A 24,144-nucleotide genomic window follows, 5' to 3' on the forward strand; every position below is an offset into this window, starting at 1 on the left:
TCTCTGACCCTCCCATAGACAGCAAGGTAACTACCACATTCAAGGTCCAGAAAAGTACCAAGATGATCGACAAAGTGTGACATCAGTGGTTCAACTGTAAAGTTACGAATTTACGAGAATACTTTTTTGCGCAAAGAAAACAAAAATAACGACTTTTCTGGACCTTGAACGTGGTAGTTACCTTGCTGTCTATGGGAGGGTCACAGAGCCCTCAGATTTCATCAAAAGTAATCTTAAATTGTGTTCCGAAGATGAACGAAGGTCTTGCGGGTTTCGAACAACACGAGGGTGAGTAATTAATGACAGAATTTTCATTTTTGGGTGAACTAACCCTTTAAACTGTTAACTAATGCTTCTCAGCTCAATTTAAACAGCATAACTATTTTATCTGTGATGTAACGACAGGCTAGACTCATTTCGTCAACAAATTCGTGGTGAATTTCCACACAGTGTTCATGCAGCCCAGTTCACTCCAGTGGTTAAGCACTCCAAACAGTGGTGTTTTTGTGCACCTTTGCAATTATTTTGGATTTCTTAATGTGTATCAAATTTGTCTGGCTCCTCATCCCAACCGTCTTTGTCCCAGTGTCCTTGCTGTTTGGGGGCTTTTGGTCCCCCTGCTGGCTTTGCCATAATGATCTGGCATATACACATCACATTATAATACAGAAAGAAGCAGGCTAGCAAAGCACCTAAACTACTAAATATGGACGGAATAAGAAACTGAATACATAATTGTAAAGTGAAGAGCTAACCTGATCCACACGGAGGACGGTAATGGCTGCATTTGTGGCCAATTTGATGCCCCAGTGCTTGACCAGGAATGGCTCGAGGATACCGGCCTCCATCATGTCAATGACTGCAGGCCCCTCTCCCTGAATGGTTTAAAACAAATATTTAGTCATCAATTACACCCTAAAATGCACGATTTAGGGTCCTTCTTTCTATTTATATCAGGTCTGCTGCCTCCAAATTAAAAACAGCTTCTTTTCCCTTTGCTGCTTACACTTGGAGCCCTTACAAAGCAAGCTTATTCTGCAGACCCCTCACCTCAATATCAAAGCCAGAGTTCTTGTTGCCCTCGTGATGGGCGGCATAGAGTTTGGAGATCAGCTCGTTGCCCTTGACACCAGAGTTTTCTGCCAGAGCACGAGGCAGTATTTCAAATGCCTCTGCGTACTTCTTGATGGCGTACTGCTCCAGGCCTGGGCAAGACTTTAGAGGACATGTTCAAATTATTTACACTGTTCAGGTTGCTCCAACAGCAAAATGAAATTAGATTGATTTGTTTACTTCTCCATAGGAGGTGATGTGTTTCGCCAGCTCAATTTCAGTGGCACCAGCACCTGGACAAAGACGTGCGTCCTGTGGGGAAATGTTTCTGTTAGGGTCACATTTAAAAGACTTTCATTAGAAGTGTTTTTGGGGAGGAGTTTTAAAGTAGCTCACCCTGACAAGGACTTTAAAGGTGTTAACTCCATCATCGATGGCACGCTCAATGTCATCCATCAGGTTGTCTGTGGACCCACGAATTACTAAAGTAGAGATGGTGCCATCCTCTTTATCTAGAAATAAAAGGAGTGAGATGCCATGAGCTGTCTGGATACATCACTGCCAGACTGAACAAAAATATTTACAAAGCTCAGTTTGCTTAAGCTACAGAATCAAGAAAAAAAGTCACAAAGACATCTATCTACATACAGTATGTTGTAACTGAGTGCCTTAGTCACATTTCACCCCAAAATAATAATAACAAAAAATATATATATATTTACATTTTTGGTGCACTTTAGTACTGGTTTACATTTAGATTCGTTTACATTTAAGTACCATTTTATTTTTTTATTTATCATATATCATTAAAATCCTTTTCATGGTTACAAACAACTGTTTTCTATTTTAATATATTTTAAAATGTAACTTATTCCCATGATTGCAAAGCTGAATTTTCAGCACCCATGCTGGTTTGATGCTAAAAAATATTTATCTTTGTCACTTTTGATTTCTTTAATGCATCTTTACTGAATAAACTTATTTAAAAAAAATCTTACTGACCCCAAACTTTTGAACAGTGGTGTAGATACACACATATATTATGTATATGTAAACATACAAGAATCACGTGTTAAATTTTCCTTACCATGTTTAAAGACCACAACCTGCGTATCTCCAACCTCTGACAGGTAGACACTGTCACAGTGTCCCATCTCTTCTGGGGTCGGGGGAGTCTGTTTACCCAGAGGAAAAAAAACAAGACTGAGACTGACACATAATGATGTCAACTGGCTTGTCACCAACTCGCATCACACAAAGTGCCATTAGTAAAACTCAAAATAACTCACCAGTCTGGGCAATGCTGTGGCTCCCACAGTTTTGCATAGTCTTCTGAGGTCCCATTTTGAATTCAGCCTGGGTGAAGTACAATCAGCATTCATAAATATCAGACATGTCGCTTTTATTGTCATTTAACAAGCCAACACATTAAAAAAAGAAGAAAAAAAAAAGAAAAATCAAACAGCACAAAGAAGAAAAAAAAAAAAGAAGGGATCTGCCTCTGTCTCACCTCACCAACATGAGCTTGTACTTGTTGGCGTAATGAAGGGCCATATCAGCAACTTTGCCTCCAGTCACAACCACATTGGCCCCTGAATCAGCGATAGACTTCACCTGGGCCTCCATCAGGTCCTCTTCTCCTTTACTGAAATTCATGAGCTCCTCTGCGTTCTTTATAAGTACTGTTCCCTACGGAACATCAGAAAGAAATACTGAAGGAAGACAGCCCAAAAAAACAAAGGAGAACATGATTCATCGCACATTTTTTGAACATCACACAAAGGAAATACTATTTCAAGTCAACCCATAGATACACAAGGAAAAGACATTTAATCCAATTCACTGAGCATTTTCCTACTTTTGTTTCAGTAACCATGCAGTCAAACGGACAGGAGAACACTGCTATCTTTGCGTCTTTCACTGATGTGATGTCTCCTTCAGTCTCTTTCTTAAATACCATCCCATGAAGCATCATAGAAGAGTTCAGTCCACAGCCCTACAAAGACAAAAAAATGAACTGAAACTGACCCACAGACACTCATTTATTTAGTTTAAAGCAATGCCAAAATTCATCACTTTATACTTACCAAAATTTTGCACACTCTGACATTATCGACATTGAAATTTCCAGACTCGGGGAAGATCGAGACTGTAAAATGAGTAATATTCAAAATAAAATTATTAAAATAAAACATTATCACAAAATCAAGCTGAATTTTCCCAGAGTACACAGAAGCAATCATGCCTTACCACAGGCCTGTGCGATAAGGTTGGCCAGGAAGTCCTCATTGCCGTACTGTTTGCTCATGACAGCTGAGCGGATCATGGCTGTGGCCTCATCCAGATCATGCAGGTTCTTCGCAGATGAACAGACGCAATCGGGGAGAATCTCCAGAGCTTTCTTACATGCCATCTCATAGCCCTCAATCACCTGGGATAAACAATTAACAATCATCAGCTCAGGCAAATATGTCATTTATAAAGGCAAATAAATTATATAGTAGTTCTCAACTTAACATGAATTAATCATACTATTTAACCCTCATATTGCATTCAGGTCTGATACATAAAAAGAGCTAAACAAATACATAGTTTTTAGTATGGGGAACCAAACTTTTTTTTTTTTTTAGAAGATATGACCACGCAATGCAAATCTCTTTCCTGACAGCGACATACTGCATTAGTGCAGTAGTTTACTGACCTCTGAAACAGACAGGCCCATTCTCAGCAGCTCCTCTGCAAGCTCCAGCAGAGCACCAGCAAACACAAGCACAAAGTTTGTGCCATCGCCTACTTCCTGCTCTTGCATGTGGGATGCCATCACGATCATTTTGGCTGCCGGGTGCTGAACCTTGAGGGACGGAAAGAGAGAGAGAAACATACAAATATAAATAAATAAAAAGAGACATATATTCTTCCAAATTATATGCATTCATTCATGTTTTTATCACAATTACTAATATCTACCTCCAGCTCTCTGAGAATGGTGGCAGCATCATTTGTGACAAAGAGTTTCTCCAAGTGGTTGATGACCATTTTGTTCATACCTGTACAGAATTAAATGATCACGTGAAGTCCAGTGATGTCACTAAAAAGGTCTAATACATCATAACGAGCAAATAAGTCTCACCATTGGGTCCATATGCAGTTCTTGTGGTCTGTGCCAGTTCTTTGCATGCCTGGATGTTCCTGAAAACAGCCTCTTCAAGACCCGAATAGTGCTGATTGTGGAAAACAAATAGCAACCATAAGACAAAAGTCATTTCATAATTAAAAAATATAAAAAATTTGTGGCTGGTTAGTGAATGATCAGGCATTCAAGTTGACATTTCCATAATATATAGCGCAATATTCCTCTAAGAAACTGAGGCAATTTTGCATATACATCATGCAGGATCACACATCATTACTATTATACAAATAAATAATAGTAATGAAAATAAACCATGAGTAGTAGTTATGATATTTGCTGATATAATGATGTTTATCAAAACTGCATTTGGCAGAGCTATGGATGTGAATATCTATTTAAAAAAATATATCAAATGCTTAATATTTAGAAGCTAAACCGTTACAAAAGCAAATGAATTGGAAATGTAAAAAATGAATCTTTGAAAGCAAATCGTGTTATTTGGTTAAATCCTATAATTAAATGATCTGATCAACATATCAACAAACCGAATATCCAGACATTACGAACGGGGAACTGCCCTTTTATGGGAAACTCTATCCTTTATTGTAAAATTATTCATGTTATTTTTTATATACGTTAAATAAAACAGTACATTTAAATAGTTGTGATTCTACAGCTTACCAAAATCAACTACCTTCCTAACATTACCTATGAGTGATGGAGGTGTGAGCGGCGTCTGTCTGTCTGTCACTGGCACATGTCTTCAGCTAACATGCTAACTTCATTCATACCTTACTTTCTAATCAAACCCAGTTACTGTCAATCCCTCGATATTTCATTAAGACCTAATAGTAATGACAGTCTTGTACAAAATATCATTCTTCAGCTGAAGTGTGTGCTGCTTTTACCGGTACGTTAATCGGACGGGATGAGGCCCGTGTTCTAGAAACCTCTATGTAGAGTCACTGCATGCACTCTAAAACATCACAGCACGAGCAAAACACTGCTTCAACAGCCCTACCTTCGCACCATCCTTTAACATCTGAGCAAATCCCGGAGCTTTGGGGACGTGAAGTGCCATTTTGACCAGATAAGAGAGATATTAGACTGATGCAGGATAAGGCTGCAGCGCACGAGAAGCATGCAGCTAAGAAAGAACAGGCGCTGCTGCAGAGAGCAGAAACACGGATTACTGAACCAGACAGGAGAGAGAGTGGAGCGCCGATTGAGTCGATTGATCCCCACCCAATAACAGAAAATGTCTATTTATTTATTTGTTTGTTTGTTTGTTTGTTTGTTTGTTTGTTTTTGAGTATGGTTTTCATTTATAAACGTTTTAATTTCTCATTTTAATTTTTAAATTATAAAATAATTGTAATATTCCTCATACCGTATATTGTTAATTACTCATATCACTTTGAATAATTAATCATCAAATTGTTATAATTAGTTTTTCCTGAGCCAAATTAATTTATGAATTTATTCTATTATATACATTTTTCACATTTATGCATTTAGCCGATGCTTTTATCCAAAGTGACTTACAAAAGAGGAGGAACAAAGCAATTCATCAAAGAACTATTATTTATATTTTTATTTTATTTTATATAAATAAAATAATTTATATTTATTTAATTATTCAGTGTGTGTGTGTGTGTGTGTTTAAATATACTTTTAATTGAAAAGCAATTTCTAATTATAAATAAAATAATTGAAAGAAATTTAAATGTAAAAATATTTTGATATACCTTATGTATGTTGATAAATATTCATATCACTTTAAATAATTAACAATCAAACTAATTGTTATAACTTGTTTGAGCCAAATTAATCTATGAATTTATTCTACTGTATTGATTTATTATTCTATTGTTTATAAATCTGTTTTATTTAGTCTACTTTATTTTAAATATCTTTATATTTTTATTTCATTTTTATATTTATATTTTTAAATATATTTTTTATATTTTAATTTCTTTTCTGTGTGTTTCCTTTGCAATCAATTTGATGTCACAGCTCGGAATGCTTACACTGATGATTATTAGTTTGCAATAAAATAAACCTAACAGAGTGATTTGTAACAAAAAAAACGTTACAAATCACAACCCTGAACCATATTATAAAGAAAGTACAAAACTACTACAAAAATCAAACCTTTGCATTGTTCTTATGAATGTATGGGTGACTCAAAGCTGATTGGAGAGATGGACATTGTTCTAGTATAAAGTCATGCCATCTGACCCCTTTAATTGTGGAGTCTGGCTGGCACACACAGAATCACAGTGTCACTCTGACAGCCTCCTGCTGAAGAGCTATTACTTTGGCTGTGTTTGTGAACCTGCTTTTGGCTTCTCAGTGTACACTACGAGGATTACGACTAGTTTACGGTGACCTTTTACGGTATAAACAGGGAAGAAGATCTACAGGATTCTCAATGGAGTTTCTACAGCTCTGTGTCTTTTGCTGAGCAACTCTTGAGGCTCTTTTAAGATTTTTAATAGACAGTTTTCTGCAAATACGTTTCTATTGTCAGGTAAGGGGTTTTACTGTCTCATGTAAACATATGTAACAAATTACACATATTAAATTACACTTTTAGCTTTAACAAAGTAAAGTTACAGTAGCCAACAATTTATAGCCTTTTTAACTATTTATAGCCTTTTTAACCATTTGTAGCCTTTTTCGTGTCACTAACATTGGGCTTGCGTCTTCTGTAATGTTCAGTCACAAAAAATAAACATAAAGTACAGTAAGTATACATATACTATTACTATTTTATAAGTCATTTCAACACTAAGAAACTCTGCAGCCAATACAGAAGTATGATCTCATTTGCTGGCTGGAGGGGGATTTTTCTACAATTGTTTAATCCCTGATGCAACTTTGGGCACATGATGAAACCTTTTCATGACCCCTGAAAGGCTGCTGATCTCATACATCTGAAGCATAAATAAGGTTTACATCCACCCATTTAATCCAGATCTGCTCTTTTTCTAGGAATAAATGATCACCTCAACTAGACGAGTCTCTGCAGATAAACCTGAAGTACAAATCGCTTTCAGCCTCGATGAAACCTCAGGTAACACATCTTGTAAGGATAAGCAGATTATTATTTTAGGAGTTTGCATGCTTGTGACAAAGACACTGTGATTGAGAGACTAAAATAGAGTTGTGTCCCCGCACTCTACACGGTCCATACGATGTGTGACTTCTACCAAAATGGCAACAAGCAAAACCCACCCAAAGCCTCTCATGTGGGATCAATTCAACTTTTGCCATCCTTTACAAAGAAACAGGTGCCCCCTCTATTTTAGTTGATCTCTGGCATCTTAAAAACAAAATATACCTAGCCACAAAGTCAACAGCGCTGTCAAAGTGTTTTACAGCTATTCGGGCAAATGCTTTGATGGCAGCTGCTGCCTGGGCATTGCAGCATCAGGTTTCTGTTTAATACCTCAGTGCTGCATGATTCACTCATTTGGTTTTAGAACACTGGCCTACATTTAAAAGCATTTAATACTTCATGTTTTGCCACTACTTTGTCCTGCGTCCTTTTCTTTTCTTTTTCCCAAAAGTGGAGCATAAATAGAGTCCTACACATAAACATGCTACATTCAGCCTTCTTTCCCATAATTCCTTCCTTCTTTTCTTTTTTTTTGTTTTGTTTGTTTGTGTGTGTGTGTGTGTGTGTGTGTGTGTGTGTGTGTGTGTGTGTGTGTGTGTGTGTGTGTGTGTGTGTGTGTGTGTGTGTGTGTGTGTGACAGACCGACAGATAGATAGATAGATAGATAGATAGATAGATGTTGAATTATTTATTATTTGGTGATTATGTATTATCATTTTTGTGTGTGTTTAGTTTACAATGAAATAAATTTAACTGAAATAAACAACAACTAACAACTGGGGAAACAGTAGCTTAAAGGTTTTCATCACTCCAAAAGTGAACTAAACTAAAATAAACACTAAAAAAATGAATAAATTAATAACAAACTAATAAATGATCGGATTATATTATTATTATTATTATTATACATAAAATTATTATTATATGAAATTATTTGTTCTGTATATATTTTAAACATTTGTACTTTTAAATAATACATTTACAAAAATGTATTTTTCTTATATTATATTGTATTACATAAAACAATGAAAGACTGACGGAGTGGGAAAAAATCCAAAATGAAAATATATGCAGTCAGTCAGCCAAAATTATATGAAACTGTCATGCTCCTGTCATGTCATGTTACATTCTGCAGGAATCACATGCATATCATGTTTCAGATAATGCCCTTGCAAATTTTTATGTATATTTATCTTTTAATCGGCCATCTGGCTGATGCATGACTGTAAACAGGCCTGTTTTTAGCAGTGAGCCCCACTTGGACATAGCTGGCATGGTGGGAATCAGTGCAGACAAGCTGTCTGTCAGAGGGCTCGTTAAAGACAAGTCATTGCGAAGAACCTGGGAGATAGTTACTTTCAATCTGTCCATTCAGGATTTAGAGTCCGAACAGGTGGTCGTCGAATTTGGCTTTTTGCACTGATCTGGAAGCAGTTTCTATGTGAATGGCCAGTTGGCCACATGTATGTTTACACAAGGGAAACTGGATCTAGATCAGTGTAAACGGCTAATTTACTGGATATGCTGTGGTGTCATGTGCACTGTGGTATGATTTAGCTGATTAGATGGATGTAGATGTCACCACTAAGGCCTTGGAGTAAAGATCTCAAATATTAGCATTCTCATACCAGACATGTTCCTTTGGCTTTCTTTTCCTGTCAGAGTTGAAAGATGCAGAGGATCCCCTTCCATCATTCCCTGACCTTGAGCAACGCCTGCAGGTAAAGTTTATTAATAATCTGTTTAAAACATGATGGCATAGTACTGCATGCTTAGAATAGAGTCTGCTGGAGAATACAGTTATAATAAGACTCTGATAGTAGTAGATCTTATACATTTGGCTATATATCTCACAACTAAAGATGTATTGTATAGTAAAGATGATGTTTGGGGTCATACAGTGTGACGGATGTGCAAAAAACAAAAAAAACTGTAGAAAAGCTAAATCCACTTTGCTAATATTAGCGCTAAACAGCAGAATTAGCAGGAGTGAGTGGTGGGTTTGTACCATAGACTGTATAAAAACATGGACGTTGTGTCCGTGACGTCACCCGTAGGTTTCCGAAGAGCGTTTTTGAAGCCTAAAGTAGGCGGAGCCGGCCGTTGCCATATTGGCAGCGCATCACCGCGTGTCACTCCCAGATAATCGTAAATGGGTAAAGAGGCGGGAGCTGGTTGTTGAAACCACGCCCACCTAGCGCGACAATCCGCCTGTCACTCAAGTGGCCGCGCCCTTAATTATGCAGAATTTTAAGGCTTAATATAATTTAAACAGATGAGTTTAAATTATATTTATATTATATTCACATTTGTCATGAAGGGCACAATTAGCTATATAGACCAAAATCATTTTTTGAACCAGGCTGTAAACGTTTTTTTTTCCGCTGTAAAGTTGGGCAATTTAACATGGGGGTCTATGGGATTGACTCCCTTTTGCAGCCAGCCTCTAGCGGCCAGTCGATGAATTACAGTTTAAGTCACTTCCGTGTTGGCTTCAGAGAGAGAGCGGGAGGTTGCAGCTTGGTTTGTACGCTACAGAAGGGTGAAGTGAAATGATCCTGCATTTAAGATTCATGAGGAAAGAAGCTAAATCAGACAGAAATAGTCTCACATCCACCCAGACAATATTATAAACATCTGCAGATCACGAAAATATTTTACTGCTGCTTTTAAAGGTTTGTTGTTTTCTCGTCCTTGACCGGACAGGACATTTGTTCCTCCTTTGACTATTTTCAGTTTGTTACACAACATGTTATTTGGCTTATTTAATGGGATATTTAGAGAATCCAACTTTCTCAATGAGAAAATGTTTCAGCAATGCTTCTGTAAGACCACAAGATGGCATTAGTTTTATTTACTTTTAAATTATCGTTACAGTCAACGGGAAATCAAAATTCAATTATAATATCAAAATGATAAATTTGAAATAAAAATAAATGTATTAATTCAAAAATATTATTAAATAAAGCATTACATTTTTGTCTCTAGAAGCCTATAATTTATTATTACTATTATTAAAAATAAACGTATTAAATGCAAAATAATAATAATAATTACATTTAATTTTTGCCAGTAGAAGCCCATACCTAATTAATGTATTATTATTATTATACAGTAAATACATTTATTAAATAAATACTGTTAACTATTAAATAAAAACATTTAATCTTTGTCACTAGAAGGCCATCAATTATATTATTTTTCTTTGTCTTCTTCTTCTTATTATTATTATTATTATTGTGATTTAATTATTATTAAATAAAAAAATCTTTATTTCAAAATCTTTATTACATAAAAAATATTAAATAAAAACATTTATTTTTGCCACTAGAAGCTCATAAATTACATATTTTGTATCTAATATACCTTTATTGGTCTTATTGTAAACAGTATGAAAAACAAATACTTATCTTCACAATCATTCATCAAAATGTAATAAATTGCTTTTCGTTTTTGGGTGACATCCTCCATCTTTTCACAATCCAATCAGTTCCTGATGGACAAAATGTCCTGGCCTACTATTTTTTCCCCTATAAATATGCTGTTTCACTCAAAAATATGTTACATTACGCAAGTAGATGGAGAGTGAATGCTGTTTCATGCTGACATGTAGGGTTGGTTTTGATTGTTGACAATATGACCAGTTCAGTATTTTTTCCTCATACAATTTCCTCATAACTAGTACATTACTGAAACAAAAAAAGGCTGTCACTAATATCAAATACTCTCCGACTGTTTTTTAGACAAAAGGCTAAAGTGAGCAAACTCTAAGAGCTTACATGTGTCTCTTTGCATCAATGCATGAAATGTGCTAACTATAGTGTGTAGATTTGAAAAATCTGTAATCTTTATCTTTCAATATATTCTTTATCAATCTATAAAGCCATTTGTGAAATGATTTTGTTTTTATTTAAATTTGTGTTATGCTATAGGCTATGCTATGATTATTAATTATCAATGCCTGGTTGATCAATGGTGTTTAGAAGAACAGTGCTGCTAGCATTTATAGGAAGATCCCCATAAAAGTGTTACTCTCTGAAATGCTAAAATTGTCCTACATCAAAAATCATAGGGTGGACTTAACATGCACACCCACACATTAGGGGAAAAACTGGGAGAAGTTGAAGCGTTTTGTTGTGTGGATGATATTCTGTAGGACTGTGCCATGAGTCATTGTGAAAGAAGAAGTTCCTGACACAAAAGGAATAAAAAAGTCAAGCGACTCAGCAACTGTTTCCACATATTATGTTTCATCTATTGATTGAAACCCGCTTGTCAGGCTATATGACGATTCTGTGTATATTCCGGGATGTAGCAGACAATCCAAATATAACATCAAATGAAGTTCCTGAATTAATCTCCAGTCACTCTTGTAGCTAAAGTATTTAGACTGACTATAACATACTGTATAAAATATGTGTCAACTGACTCATTAAAAAGAGCAATTGTGGTTTGTGCTGAAGTGTAAGGAAAAATAAAACTCAGTTTCACCAATAAAAAAAATGTGATGTAATAATATGTAATAATGTCATGACCTTCCTCACTAGCCGGTGCTGCCCTGTCGGTCTCTAAAGGAGTCCATTGAAGTGTACAAAAACCACTGCAAGATGGCCAATGAGTTCAACCAGGTCAAACATGAAATCACCAGGCTGGAAGACAGAAAGTAAGCTGTAAAAAAACTCAGAACACAAACATGTATTCATGATATTACTGAGATTGATTTCAAATTTAGAGTTGGTAATTGCCCTGTTAATATGCTATTGCGTTTGTACTATCAATAAATATACTCTGATACAGTATGTTCTGTATAAACACACATCGTTGTAAGTATGAACAGACAGACAATTGATCAAAGCTGCCATTGTCTGCCTTCAAGTTTCCTTAAAACTCAGTAGGTGCTCTACTGGTTAAAATAGGCCTGTGTAATCATGACAAGACCTGGCATACTGTATTGTGGTATGCAGGACTTTTTTTTTTTTTACATTTACATTGCAAAACCACACTGATGAAAATGAAAGTGCGCTGTAAAGCCTTGAAAGTATACCACTTTTTAGGATTTCAAACAACTTTTTGAAAAACCTTGTTGAGATTTTCAAAAAATTTTCAAATCACACAGTATACTAGTATAAAATTGTTGTGAAATGTATGTAAAGACAAGTAACATTAAATACATAATTGCATGACTTATTTAAGAATCTATTTTTGTATATATATATATATATTTATTTATTTCTATCTTTTGCTGTAGTGTGTCAGTAGGAAATATCTATGAGGGGCCCGTAAGCCATGATTCATCCTGGTGCTCTCACACACTTACATTCTCCTTTTGCGTACATATATTTCTGCTTACATATATATACACTTTACTTTCAGCACATAAATATATTCTGACTTTCATGCACATATGTATTCTTTATTCTTACATACCTGCATTATAACTCACATTCATATAGTTTCACATATGTACTGTATATACTTCACATATACACTTAAGTATGAGTATATAAGTATATACGTACATATGTATGCATGCATGTCACATCTCTTTTTTTTTTTTTGGTATCCATTACTTCCTCTTTAAGTAGGTCACTCTCAAACCAGGAAATACATTTGCAATACTTGATCAGCTCATCCTAACACAACTATACAATTATGTTATTCAAAGTCATCCTGTTTTCTTTTCAAGTACAGTTTTTAATTTTAATTTTCAAATTTCATTCTGTAACCTACTTGTTCTACAGATCTGTGTACAAGTGTTATGATGCTGATTTTATGTTGACAGGGCCCAACGCTAAGGAAATTTTCTACTGGCCTTGCCACAATCATTCAGTCAATCAATCAGACTTACTGTTTTCATTGTTGACGTAACCTTGTATTGAAATAAATGATAACCTTTTAGCACAAATAGATACAATATAATAAAAATGAAATTAACCATGCTTTAAGTTTTTCAGGTAGGTCTAACTGTATGCCAGTCAAGGATGCACTGATCAGGATTTTTCATGACCGATTCCAATTGCCGATTTTTTCACAATCAAATTGTCTGATTCCCATATGGTTGCCGATTTATTTATTTTTAAATTATTATTTTAATTTATGAATTGTTTATTTGCTCTGTTACTGGCCAAACTGACCTTAAACAAACAAACAAATATCGGCAACATGAAGCAACTGCACAAAACAAAAGTGAAAATGTATGATTGTGAGCATAAAATATATGAATATAAGAGGAAAATGTATGAATGTGTTCATTAAAATATGTGACTATGAGAGCAAAAATGTATGTTTGTGAAAGAAGAATGTAAGTGTGTGAGAGCAGAAATATATGAGAAAAAGAGAATATAAGTGTGTGAGAGCGCCAGAATGAATTGTGGCTTATGGCCCTTCATAAATATCAGTTTACATTTCCAAACATTCATTTTGCCATTAATTGCAACAATCCAGTGAGATTTTTGTATGCACAAGGAGTCTGACAACAGCCAGTGCCCCATCATTCAGTCTGTCTGGAGTAATATGAAGAAACAGAAAAAAACTGGCAATGTCTGTGAGGATGCTGTAAAGTGAGGATGCTTTCAAAAATAATGTCATAAATAGATTTTATTTATCAATTAACGTCTATTAACTGAATCAAATCAATATTTGGTGTGACCACTCTTTACATTTGAAACAGCTTTTGTCCTTGGTACACTTGCACATAGTTTTTCAAGTAGCTTTGTAGAAAGGTTTCTTCAGGCAACTTGGAGACGTTGCCACATTCTGGATTTAGTCTGTCTCAGTTTGTTCTGTTTCTTCATGTCATTCCAGACAGACTGGATGATGGTGAGATCAGATCTCTGTGTGGAGCACTGGCTGTTGTCAGATTCAATGTGCATACACAAATCTCACTGGATTATTACAATTAATGGCAAAATGAATGTTTGAAAATGTAAACTGATATTTCCTACTGACACACTACAGCAAAATAGAATTAACTGACTTAAAAAACCCTTTTTTGTTGGTGAAAATACTAATGGCCTATATACATACTGTATATGTAATGTAAAGTACAGTCAACACTGTTATATATAAAATGTATAGAACATTGTACATCATATATCATATATTTGTAAACCATATATACTATGATATTTATATTGTTATGTAATATGTTATATGGTTTATTTATAAGGGAAACACAAGAACGTTCTTGTCATCTAAATGCCACTGTAAATTTCCAGTGTTTGTTCTCTTTCTCATTTTTTTCCCCTAAAGAGGAAAACACATGAACTTTTTCAGATACACTGAGTTCAGATAAAGCACCAAACTCAGCTGTTCAGGAACATACTGTAAATCAATTCTGTATGTTTACTGCAGATTTATTACTCATAGAGACTCAATTCTGACGTTGCCTAGTGATATGCTGTGTATAGTGTCTCTGATTCATCCTTGTGCAGTGAGACACTTTTAACCCTTTATTTTCCACGTTAAACCTTCATATTAAACAATAGACACAGAAACGTGCCTGTCACCACCCTATAACCTTGCTCAAACGGTTAACTGTGGTCCAAAGACCACATGTAGAAGAGATCACCCACTGGCTCAGTGCCTTTCTGAGCTAGTAAAACATTACAAACCACAGACTTGTCTCTGTATCTAGACGTCTACTGTCTATAATAAGTTGTTTCCCCCAATTGAAATCATTGTATCAACCCAGGTACCCACAACTATGGTGTTGACAGTTTCATTTCCTATAAAATAGTTTTGGGCACAGAACCGCCAACTGTAGTCACCTGTCTGACACCCAACCCACATAATATGTTACTTTAGCACACACCTTACATATCATCATTACATTAAATACAGTCAGTAAAAGAAGTGCTGTAATGAATGATTATAACATGTTATTTCCCCGTTTGTGTTTGTCACACTCAGGAGGGAGCTCATGGCAGAGCTGCTAGAGGACGAAAAGGTGTCGATGGAGTTTGCGCAACTTGAGGAAGAATACAGGATACTTACAGAAGAGAACCGAAATCTGATAACGGTCCATAGCCAATGCGCACAGCAGCTAGAGACGCTCCGAGTGATCAGTCAAAAGAGGCAGGGCTCCTCGTGACCTTTGACTCCAATGCGAAAGATCTTTTACCTCTGGGTCTTTACTACTCAGCGTTCCTTCAGTGCTTGTGTAATGTACTGAAGCAGAAAACTGATCTTGAATCAGTGTGCTTAGACTGAGACACCTAATCAATGTATATTTAATATATTTTAAGCTGATATGGGCTTATTTCAGAGCAGATGCTCTTGTGGCCCAAACTTGAGCTGAGAAGTTGCCTCACTCATATATGTCTGACATCGCATTCTGAATATATACAATTTTCTCTTCTTTGTGTGTTTTAAGGGCATGTTATACTGTACAGTGTACTACTGTACACTCACCTATACTGTACAGTTGAAAGGCTCTGCTGTGAAAGTGTAACTGTTACTCTCAGTAAAGGTTTTTACTGTTTACTGTCTGCCAGTTGCATAAAAAAAAAAGGAATTAAGGAATTACATTTCTGTTCAGCTATTTGAGTTCAAGCTAGGTGACGATAAACGTATGACTACACACCATTGTTTAGTCACTCAGCAATAGGGAACTTGGGTTTCGAAATGTGATCTGCTCATTTTAGGATTGTGAAACCCTTCAAAAATATCAATGGCCGACACCCCTATCCCACACAGCTGAAATACCAGAGGTGTATGTCCACAAACCAGTTTAGCAGCATGAAATGTTTGCTTCCTCCAGATTTAGAGTTTATTTAGTCTAGAGCTTTGTTTAGTTAGCGAAAGTTTCCTTTTCTTTATCAGAATTATGATTGTGAATGTTAAAAATGAAATGGCATATGATTAGTTTCGACATTTAGACTCAAGTGAGTAGCATTTACAGTGTTTACACACATCATGTTCATTTAATTACTACCCATAATATGTAAATTGTACCAGAAAAGTTACATATAATTTTTTTCTGTTAGTATGACTCACAACTTATGTAAAGACTCGATATAAAAATAACTATTATAGTATTCAATTAATGATTATAGTAGACATAACGTGTTCTTGTGTCTGGCTACATTGGTGAGAATAAATAGATCAGAATAGTATTAGATTCCATGCTCTCAAGTCCAAATATTCAATATAGTAAATATTCCATAATTATTTCGCTATTGTTTGTAAAGTTTCCCAACTCGGGACTGAGGAGGTTAAATCATGTATGGACTGTGGGTGAAAACAAAGGCGGTCTGGAGGCGAAGAGTAAGGTAGTGACGTTAATGATTGACAGGAAAGAGGACCAATGAAAGGAGGGCTTTGTTTGACAAGGCGGGACAAAAACAATTTTTTTTGGCAGAAGTCACATGACACCAGAGTGAAATACAAGCGCCTCATTTTCATAGTTACAAGTGAGCGCTTTATGCAAGCCGAGTTAGTATGTAGTAGCCTATCAAATCCAACTTTTCCTCTTACTCTGCGGTGATATGACAGGTGAGTATATACGATCTCTTCTGGTTTTGTTAGTTCTGTGTCGAAAGAGAAAGACATTGAAAATGGAGATGGGTGAACTTTATAGTTAAAGTTTAAAATGTCTAATTTAAATGTAAAAACGTATTAAATGGTTTAGTTTGGATATTGTTCTGTTTCACGACATACGACTGTGAGTTTTTCAATGATCACGACTGTATTCTGTACAGATGTCATTTTTTTTCCCCTGTCGGACGTAACGTTAGGCTGTGTCTGAAAACATAATGAGCTAACTACCTAGACAGCATTTTGAGCGTCGTATCCGCATTGCGAAGGTTCCGTTCTAACATTTAAAGCGCACCTGGGGTGCCTTAGATGCTTTCTAGGTAGGCGGCTCGCTAGGTTTTGTGAAAAAGCGTAATGTTCGGTTTTTATTACATCCAAGGCGCGTCTGTTGTTAGGGGAATAAGCTCAAATGTTTCCTTTAACAACATAAAATTCTCCATCTTAACTGTATGAGACAACTGGTCCTTAAGTTCCTCGTAAAGTGGAGGAGTTTAGAAAGGGACAGACGGGGAAAAAGCTTGCTCATCCTTTATCAGCAAACCCCAATGAGTCAGCAGTGAGCGCGCACACTCTTGCGCCACACACGCGCTAGCGCGCATACACACTCATGACTTGACTAGCTAGGTCAAATTCTCAGTACACGGTGGAGATAAGGAGCTCCCGTGGGTAAGGACACGTACGTGCTTAAGTATCACGCGAGCAAGAGCGCTGTTGAACATTTCTCCATCGAAGCGAACGAAAAATGAAGAAAAAAAACAAGCCAAAACAGCACACTTTGCGTGGCGCCAAGCTAAACACAAAACTTGAACGGAGTCGTGTGAGTGGAGTGGTATAAATTTATCTTCCACACACACAGTGTCACTCCGTTCTTATTCCATTCCTGGTTTTCCATTTCCTATCCCCTGCTAACTAGTGAAAAAAATATAATTCTACAGGCAGGTCCTGGCTTATATAATGCTTGCTTTTTTATTTATACATAATAAACAATAAACACATTTTTTAATTCACTTCTTAGCTAGTTCGTTTGGTTCATGGGCTATTGCCTAACTCTTTAACAAAAATTTATGGGAAAAATGCTTCTGGAACCAATGCTGCTGAAAAAGTAGAATCACTGTTGTAATTTGTAAAATTGTGTAAAAATCATAGGGGATTTTAAAACTGTTCACCATATGGAAATCTCTATATTGAATATGTATTTTACAAGTTATGCTGAGCTTTAAAATATTTGATTGGTTAGAAATTGCACTTTATAATTGCTGCATACAACATCCATAATATATATATTTGTTTGTGTGCCACCGACATGCTGAGTTAATCTGTATGGTAAAAACATAAAGAATAGGTTTGCATGCTCAATTCAAGGAAACTGTCATGTAGTAATCACGACAGATTATTTGGTTATAAAACTCATTCATTAGACATATAAAGCAGGCATCACGGTTCCTAAATATATAAACCAATTAAATTTCCGTGACTTTTCCTTTTTCTAGATACAAAAAGGAAAAGTCACGGAAATTTAATTGGTCAAACTGTGTAGGAACCGTGATGCCTGCTTTATATGTCTAATGAATGAGTTTTATAACCAAATAATCTGTCGTGATTACTACATGACAGTTTCCTTGAATTGAGCATGCAAACCTATTCTTTATGTTTTTACCATACAGATTAACTCAGCATGTCGGTGGAAAACTCAAATTCGTTTAAGTTCACCTTCCAGTCATCTGTGCACAGTTCCCATGTTCTGCAATGTCTGAATGAGCAGAGGAAGAAAGATCTTCTGTGTGATGTGACTGTTGTGGCAGAGACCCAGAGTTATCGGGCCCACCGGGCAGTTCTGGCATCCTGCAGTGATTATTTCAGCGCTCATGTGTCCAGTCATACAGCTGAAGGAATTATCATCAACCTTCCTGATGAGGTAACAACATAATTAAAGGTCTGAAATGAAAGAGGAAGTTCATGGGATATCTTTGGCCCAGTTACAGCCGAAATATCATATATTACATAACAACGTCTATGTGAGATATGATGCATTTTTATGCACTTGATTTAAAATATATTGTTTTTTAATTTTGAAGGTTACCTCAGATGGATTCGAACCCTTGCTGGACTTTGCCTACACCTCAAAACTCCTCTTTACCAAAGAGAACGTGCTGGAAATCCGTAACTGTGCCTCTGTTCTTGGTTTCAAGAACTTGGACAAAGCCTGCTTTGACTTCCTTCTCCCCAAGTTCTTTGACAGCAGCAGAAGTGGATCAAAAGTCCAGAGGAAGTGCTGCAAAACCAAATGCTGCAAATCACGAGGGGCTGAATTGAGCTCGAATGACAAGGATGATGTTATTGATGAAGACAAATCATTACTTCAGCCTTCACAGCTTCAGCTTAAAGTCAAAGAGACATCTTGTCCTCCTTCGGTGGCCATTGAGGACGTGGGAAAAAGCTGTCACAGCCAAAAAGACACAGATTACTCCCTCCTGTGCCCAAAGTACCGGAAGTTTCAAATAGCTTGTGGGAAGGAGCGATCCTGTCTGGATGTTTGCAGCTCAAAACCCATGTCCCTTGACAGGACAGAAGGCAACTGTCCTTTAAGCTGCCTACCTCACTCAAACAATGAAGACGGCAAGGAGGTCTTTTCATGCGATAAGACACCTCTCACTGGCGATGAAGATTCTCTTCTGCCTGAATGTTGTTCCCCGAATCCTGGTCCTTGCACAGGCCAGCCATCATTTCCAACCTGTAATGACTTGGCACAATCCATTTGTGACTCAGGAGACTCTGCAAAATGGGGAATGTCCCCTCGCTCAAGTCAAGTTGTGAGGCCATACATGGAGCTCAAAGATGACCAATGCAATGAACAGAGGAGCATGGAGGAAATAGAGGTGGCCAAACAGCTCACGTTCTGGCCGGATTCTTGTCAGGCGTCTCCCTCTGGCCTGGGCTTGGTGGCGAAACCCTCGAATCTCAACTGTCTGAAAAGCTGCTACCCGGATCCCAGAGCAGTGGAGTGTCCGTTTCTGCAGAACTTTGGCGCAGTGGGCGCTCATCTACACAATGGAGAGGGGGGACCAGCATCACAGGGCAGTCCATACATACCCTTCAACCAATCAGGGGAGGACTCTGATAGTTTTGACACAGAGGGGGACAGTGAGTCTTACAGCAGTGAACGAGTGTATGAGGTGAGGGCTGCTTGTATTTATTAGTGGTGCTTCATTGGTGTGAACAAACCCTTATCCTTAAGTTTTTGTGCTTGAATGATGCATGAAATTGTGCAGTTTGTTGTGGAAAGATGTGCATTCTTAAGCGATTACACTTTCGCTTGTCCTGATGGACAATATAATAGGCAATTAACAAACAAACAAACAAACAGACCAAGCAATCAATCACAGACTTACTTTATAGACTGAACCTGAGTAGAGATTGATGCAAATACCTTTTTATTATGACTGATACGATAAAGATAATAAATATTTTATACAAATATAATAATGTTATGAATATAATAACAACAACAGTAATAATAATGATAATGTTTTTTATTATGTAATGTTGTTTTGCAACATTTTTTGTTTTGGTCGCAAATGTTTTACTTTTTTTCAATTTACAGATTATGAATAATTTAAACAAATGTTGTTATTATTATTTTGCTGTTGTTATTAATAGCATTTGAATAATAATAATAATAATATAACATTTTAGTACTACAGTATAATATTATAATTCAATATATTAAAGTAATAATAATAATATCTAAAGTTGTTTTGCAATCTAAATGGTGGCAAATATATTTTAAATTTACAGATGATTAATTATATTATATTATATAGTATTATATTATTTCATATTATATTTAATTATATTAATAGATATAATTATATTATTATAAAAATAATATGCTATTAATATCCAAAGTTGTCTTGGAATCTTAAATGGTTGCAAATGTATTTTCATTTTTTGTTTTCTAATTGTCAAGCAACACATTTCTAATCTAAGAAGTTGTTCTTCCATAAAAGTTGCTGTTATTTCAGAAAAGTTTAGTAATTATCCAGCGATACATTCAATTAGTTACTTTACCTGTTAATTGCATTGTTGTGTGAATTTCTTTAGAGACTCAGCAGATGTTATTAATAACATTAATAAAGAAATGGTCATTCTAACAATTGGTGCATCTCAAGACCCACATCTTGTCTAGTCACAAGAATTTCGTGCAGTTGAAAGTTGATCAGTAAGCAAAAACCTGGCACCTCTGCTAAGCATTATTAGATTTGTTAATGTTTGTTGGACTTTGCACTGTTCAGTGCCTTTTGAGCAGGCTGGAATCGTACCAACTTTGCACATCTGATAATGACTTGTCAGGCTCACAGTGAGATCAAAAGTCCACACGAGTCCTTAATGAGGACCTTAATAAAAGCATTAACCCATAAATCTTATACTCACTGAATGTTGAGCTAAGCTGACATTATAGTGGTTCAAATATAAACATCTGGAAGACCCCCAGCACTGCACATTTTGTATGTCTCCTTTATCAGACACACCTAATTCAGGTCTTGCAGTCTCTACTAATGAGCTAATGAGTGGAATCAGGTGTGTTAGATGAGGGAGACACAAAATGTGCAGTGCTGGGGGACAGGTTTGAAAACCCCTGGTTTAGGTGATGATAGACATGTTGATTCTTTTCCTCCAGATGGCGCTGCCGCTCTCTGTGGATCAGATCGTGTCTCTAAGCAGGAATGACTTCCAGCAGATGCTGAAGCAGCAGTGCTTCACACGGGAGCAGCTTGACGTTGTGCATGACATCCGCAGAAGGAGCAAAAACCGGATTGCAGCCCGTCGCTGCCGCAAGCGGAAACTTGACTGCATACACAATCTGGAGTGTGAAATCGAGAAACTGGTGAGTATTCGAAAGATCCTTATAGTCTGAGTGATCCCTAAAGGCTCAAAGTTTATAGCTGTACACTCTTCAAGCACTTCAATCACCTCATTCAGGATTAAAGTTTTGATCTACAGCTGCTATTTCAGTGAAATTCACAAAAAGGTGACTTGATCACATTTGATTTTTCTTCAAGAAAATGCACTATAAAATGCACAGGAAATGTACAACTATTTAGGGATAATTCTTTTTTAAATAGGATTTTATAAGATAAGTTATTTTGATTTATTTTGTAATGCCAATGAAAGTTTTGATTAGGTATATTAAATGATTTTTTAAAATTATTTTTGAAAGGAAAATACCAAAGCAATCATTTAAATATTATAAATATAAATATTTTGCATATTATTTTATTTATTCACATTTTTATTATGGTAAAGAATTGTATGGCAATGTCCTAAAACATTTTTCATTTTCTGATGAACAAGATTATTTATTTATTTATTTTTTGAAAAATCTGATTTGTTATTTTTGGGTGAAATATGACCTGGACAGGTTTTTTGTGAGATTCATCCATACCTTTTGAATTGCATGTAAAATTTACATCCATTTGGATTACACAGTTTTAAAATAAACAGACTAATAAACTTCATGTGATGCATATTTGTCAGTCATACATAAATGAAATGGCTAAGATTTCTGTAATAGTATTAATACATTTAATGTGTTTTAAATACACAATAATCAGGTTTATTCATCAATAAATCCAGTCTCATACATTTTTACTGAATTGCTTGTTCTACAGCTAGCCATATTTCCATGTTCATACCTGGAGAACCATACCTACCAAACTAATGGTTTTCACAGTGAACAGATTTATGCTGATTCAAAGGCATTCGAATAAATGCATTTAAAAAATGGTATTTTGAAAAATATGATTATTTAAATAAAATCAAATAGATGCAAGCAGATAATTAACTATGCCATGGTTTTTTGAGTGCAGAAATCTTACCCGTTTCATTTATGTATGATTGACACATATGCAGCAATTTAAGTTTAATAGTTTATGTTAAAACTGTGTAATGCAGTAAAATTTTATGCAATTGAAATGCCAAAGAATTCAATTATATAAATAACAAATTTTAAATTTAGGCCTAAATATTTTTAAAAAGTGTATACAGCTTGTTTCTTTGTGCTCTGCAGAGGAGTGAGCGAGAGAAGCTGACCGTTGAAAGGATAAAGCTTAATCAGATGAAGATGAAGGCTTGGCAGAGTTACTCAGGCCTGTATGAGACGGTCTGTTCCGAAGCCGCTCTCAGACCCGAGCAGCTTCAGGTGCTGGCCAAATATTCCTCTCCAGACTGCCCGCTGTCCGCCTTCCTGTGCCCCTCCCCAGACCTTTCTCAGAGTCCTGAGGCACACCAGCCCCAGGCTTCAGACTTCTGCACACACACTTGTTGCTCTGGAGCCAAACCACCAGTTAGTTCCTCAGTGGAAAATACTGTTGCACAATCAAGCTCACAGAACCTGTTACCTCTTGGAGTCGTAGAAGCTCAATCACACACCTGTCCACCTGACGCCTCGGCATTTGAGCACAAGTGAGTGTAGTTCAATGGTGAAACTCGCCACTGATCTTCTCATCAGCAATCATGAAACAGACAAATTGCAAAATTAAATGTGTTGGTTGAAGGAAGGACCATCGAAAATCCGTGAAGGACTTTAATTACACTCTAAAGGTGCATTTAACAAACGTGACAACACTACTGTCCTATTGTAGGTTGTACATTTTATTTTAGTTTTTTACTTGAACTCTTTAAGCTTTAGCATTCAGTTTGTATTGGTCAGTGTTCAATGAAGTATTCCTTTACCTAAAACGATCATTTATAGTCTTAACACACATGTCCCCGAACATCCTCACATGCTTATGGAATCAATCAACCTCAATTCGCAGGATCATTTTTGGACTCACAACACAACAAACCTCATCTCACAGCTCAATAATAATCTTTTTCTTCTCAGGGGACATAAAGCTATCGGACTACACTGTGCTGAAATTTTTTTTGCTGAAACTGTGACACTCATTTAAAGTCTCGAAACTTTAGATTATTGAATCTGGGAATCAAACGGTTCAGGTGTTCAGAACTGCACATACTGTAGTTTCACTAATGTTGATTTTGTGTCATTTAAAATATGTGGGGGGGTTTTGTCCATCAGTTGTGGCAGCAGGGAAATCTATTTGCAAGCAAAAATGGTTTCATTGTATATGCTGCCTTAAATAAAAAGTCTGATAATTTTTCTTTTTAAATTTAATGCGTTTTGATTATTCCGCTCTAACATGTTGCTTGGGACCAAATTTTTCCTCTCTTCAGAAAGCTTGTTAATAAATGACTTATAAAAATTTGTACTTTTGAAATAGACTTGTTTTCCTTTGTA

At 36.1% G+C, this 24,144-nt stretch overlaps 3 protein-coding genes across 6 annotated transcripts in view; 2 read left to right on the forward strand and 1 right to left on the reverse strand.

Annotated features, from left to right (window-relative positions):
• The window catches only part of LOC107701129 (T-complex protein 1 subunit theta), a 7,310-nt gene extending 1,927 nt beyond the window's left edge, over nucleotides 1-5,383 (reverse strand). The window contains exons 1-15 of one of the 2 annotated variants that reach the window (XM_016503068.1): nucleotides 5,208-5,383; nucleotides 4,184-4,274; nucleotides 4,021-4,100; nucleotides 3,755-3,904; nucleotides 3,304-3,484; nucleotides 3,141-3,202; nucleotides 2,912-3,049; nucleotides 2,564-2,742; nucleotides 2,343-2,409; nucleotides 2,141-2,228; nucleotides 1,450-1,565; nucleotides 1,294-1,365; nucleotides 1,051-1,215; nucleotides 756-875; nucleotides 513-639 (exon numbers count right to left, since the gene is read on the reverse strand). In XM_016503068.1, coding sequence (XP_016358554.1) covers nucleotides 535-639; nucleotides 756-875; nucleotides 1,051-1,215; nucleotides 1,294-1,365; nucleotides 1,450-1,565; nucleotides 2,141-2,228; nucleotides 2,343-2,409; nucleotides 2,564-2,742; nucleotides 2,912-3,049; nucleotides 3,141-3,202; nucleotides 3,304-3,484; nucleotides 3,755-3,904; nucleotides 4,021-4,100; nucleotides 4,184-4,274; nucleotides 5,208-5,267 — 1,674 coding nt within the window. In that variant the 5' untranslated portion in view covers nucleotides 5,268-5,383 and the 3' untranslated portion in view covers nucleotides 513-534. The remainder of the gene's footprint in view (nucleotides 1-512; nucleotides 640-755; nucleotides 876-1,050; nucleotides 1,216-1,293; nucleotides 1,366-1,449; nucleotides 1,566-2,140; nucleotides 2,229-2,342; nucleotides 2,410-2,563; nucleotides 2,743-2,911; nucleotides 3,050-3,140; nucleotides 3,203-3,303; nucleotides 3,485-3,754; nucleotides 3,905-4,020; nucleotides 4,101-4,183; nucleotides 4,275-5,207) is intronic. The other variant, XM_016503069.1, reaches the window with a different exon arrangement.
• A 1,090-nt stretch (nucleotides 5,384-6,473) lies between these two features.
• On the forward strand, nucleotides 6,474-15,678 carry LOC107701103 (MAP3K7 C-terminal-like protein). Its single transcript, XM_016503033.1, has 5 exons — nucleotides 6,474-6,719; nucleotides 7,184-7,265; nucleotides 8,973-9,031; nucleotides 11,858-11,973; nucleotides 15,222-15,678. The coding sequence occupies exons 2-5, from the start codon at nucleotides 7,190-7,192 to the stop codon at nucleotides 15,400-15,402; spliced, it is 432 nt and encodes a 143-aa protein (XP_016358519.1). The 5' UTR covers nucleotides 6,474-6,719; nucleotides 7,184-7,189; the 3' UTR covers nucleotides 15,403-15,678.
• A 1,030-nt stretch (nucleotides 15,679-16,708) lies between these two features.
• The window catches only part of LOC107701131 (transcription regulator protein BACH1-like), a 17,049-nt gene continuing 9,613 nt past the window's right edge, over nucleotides 16,709-24,144 (forward strand). For 2 of the 3 annotated variants that reach the window (XR_001635610.1, XM_016503072.1), the window contains exons 1-5: nucleotides 16,709-16,805; nucleotides 18,512-18,762; nucleotides 18,923-20,020; nucleotides 21,526-21,732; nucleotides 22,915-23,309. Coding sequence is in view for 2 of the 3 variants with exons in the window: in XM_016503072.1 (XP_016358558.1) it covers nucleotides 18,523-18,762; nucleotides 18,923-20,020; nucleotides 21,526-21,732; nucleotides 22,915-23,309 (1,940 nt within the window). In the remaining variant the exon portion in view is untranslated. Of the gene's footprint in view, nucleotides 16,806-18,511; nucleotides 18,763-18,922; nucleotides 20,021-21,525; nucleotides 21,733-22,914; nucleotides 24,022-24,144 lie in introns of those variants that run through there. The other variant, XM_016503073.1, reaches the window with a different exon arrangement.

Source organism: Sinocyclocheilus anshuiensis, unplaced genomic scaffold (genome assembly GCF_001515605.1).
Source record: "Sinocyclocheilus anshuiensis isolate Anshui unplaced genomic scaffold, SAMN03320099.WGS_v1.1 scaffold907, whole genome shotgun sequence".
Taxonomy (NCBI): Eukaryota; Metazoa; Chordata; class Actinopteri; order Cypriniformes; family Cyprinidae; genus Sinocyclocheilus; species Sinocyclocheilus anshuiensis.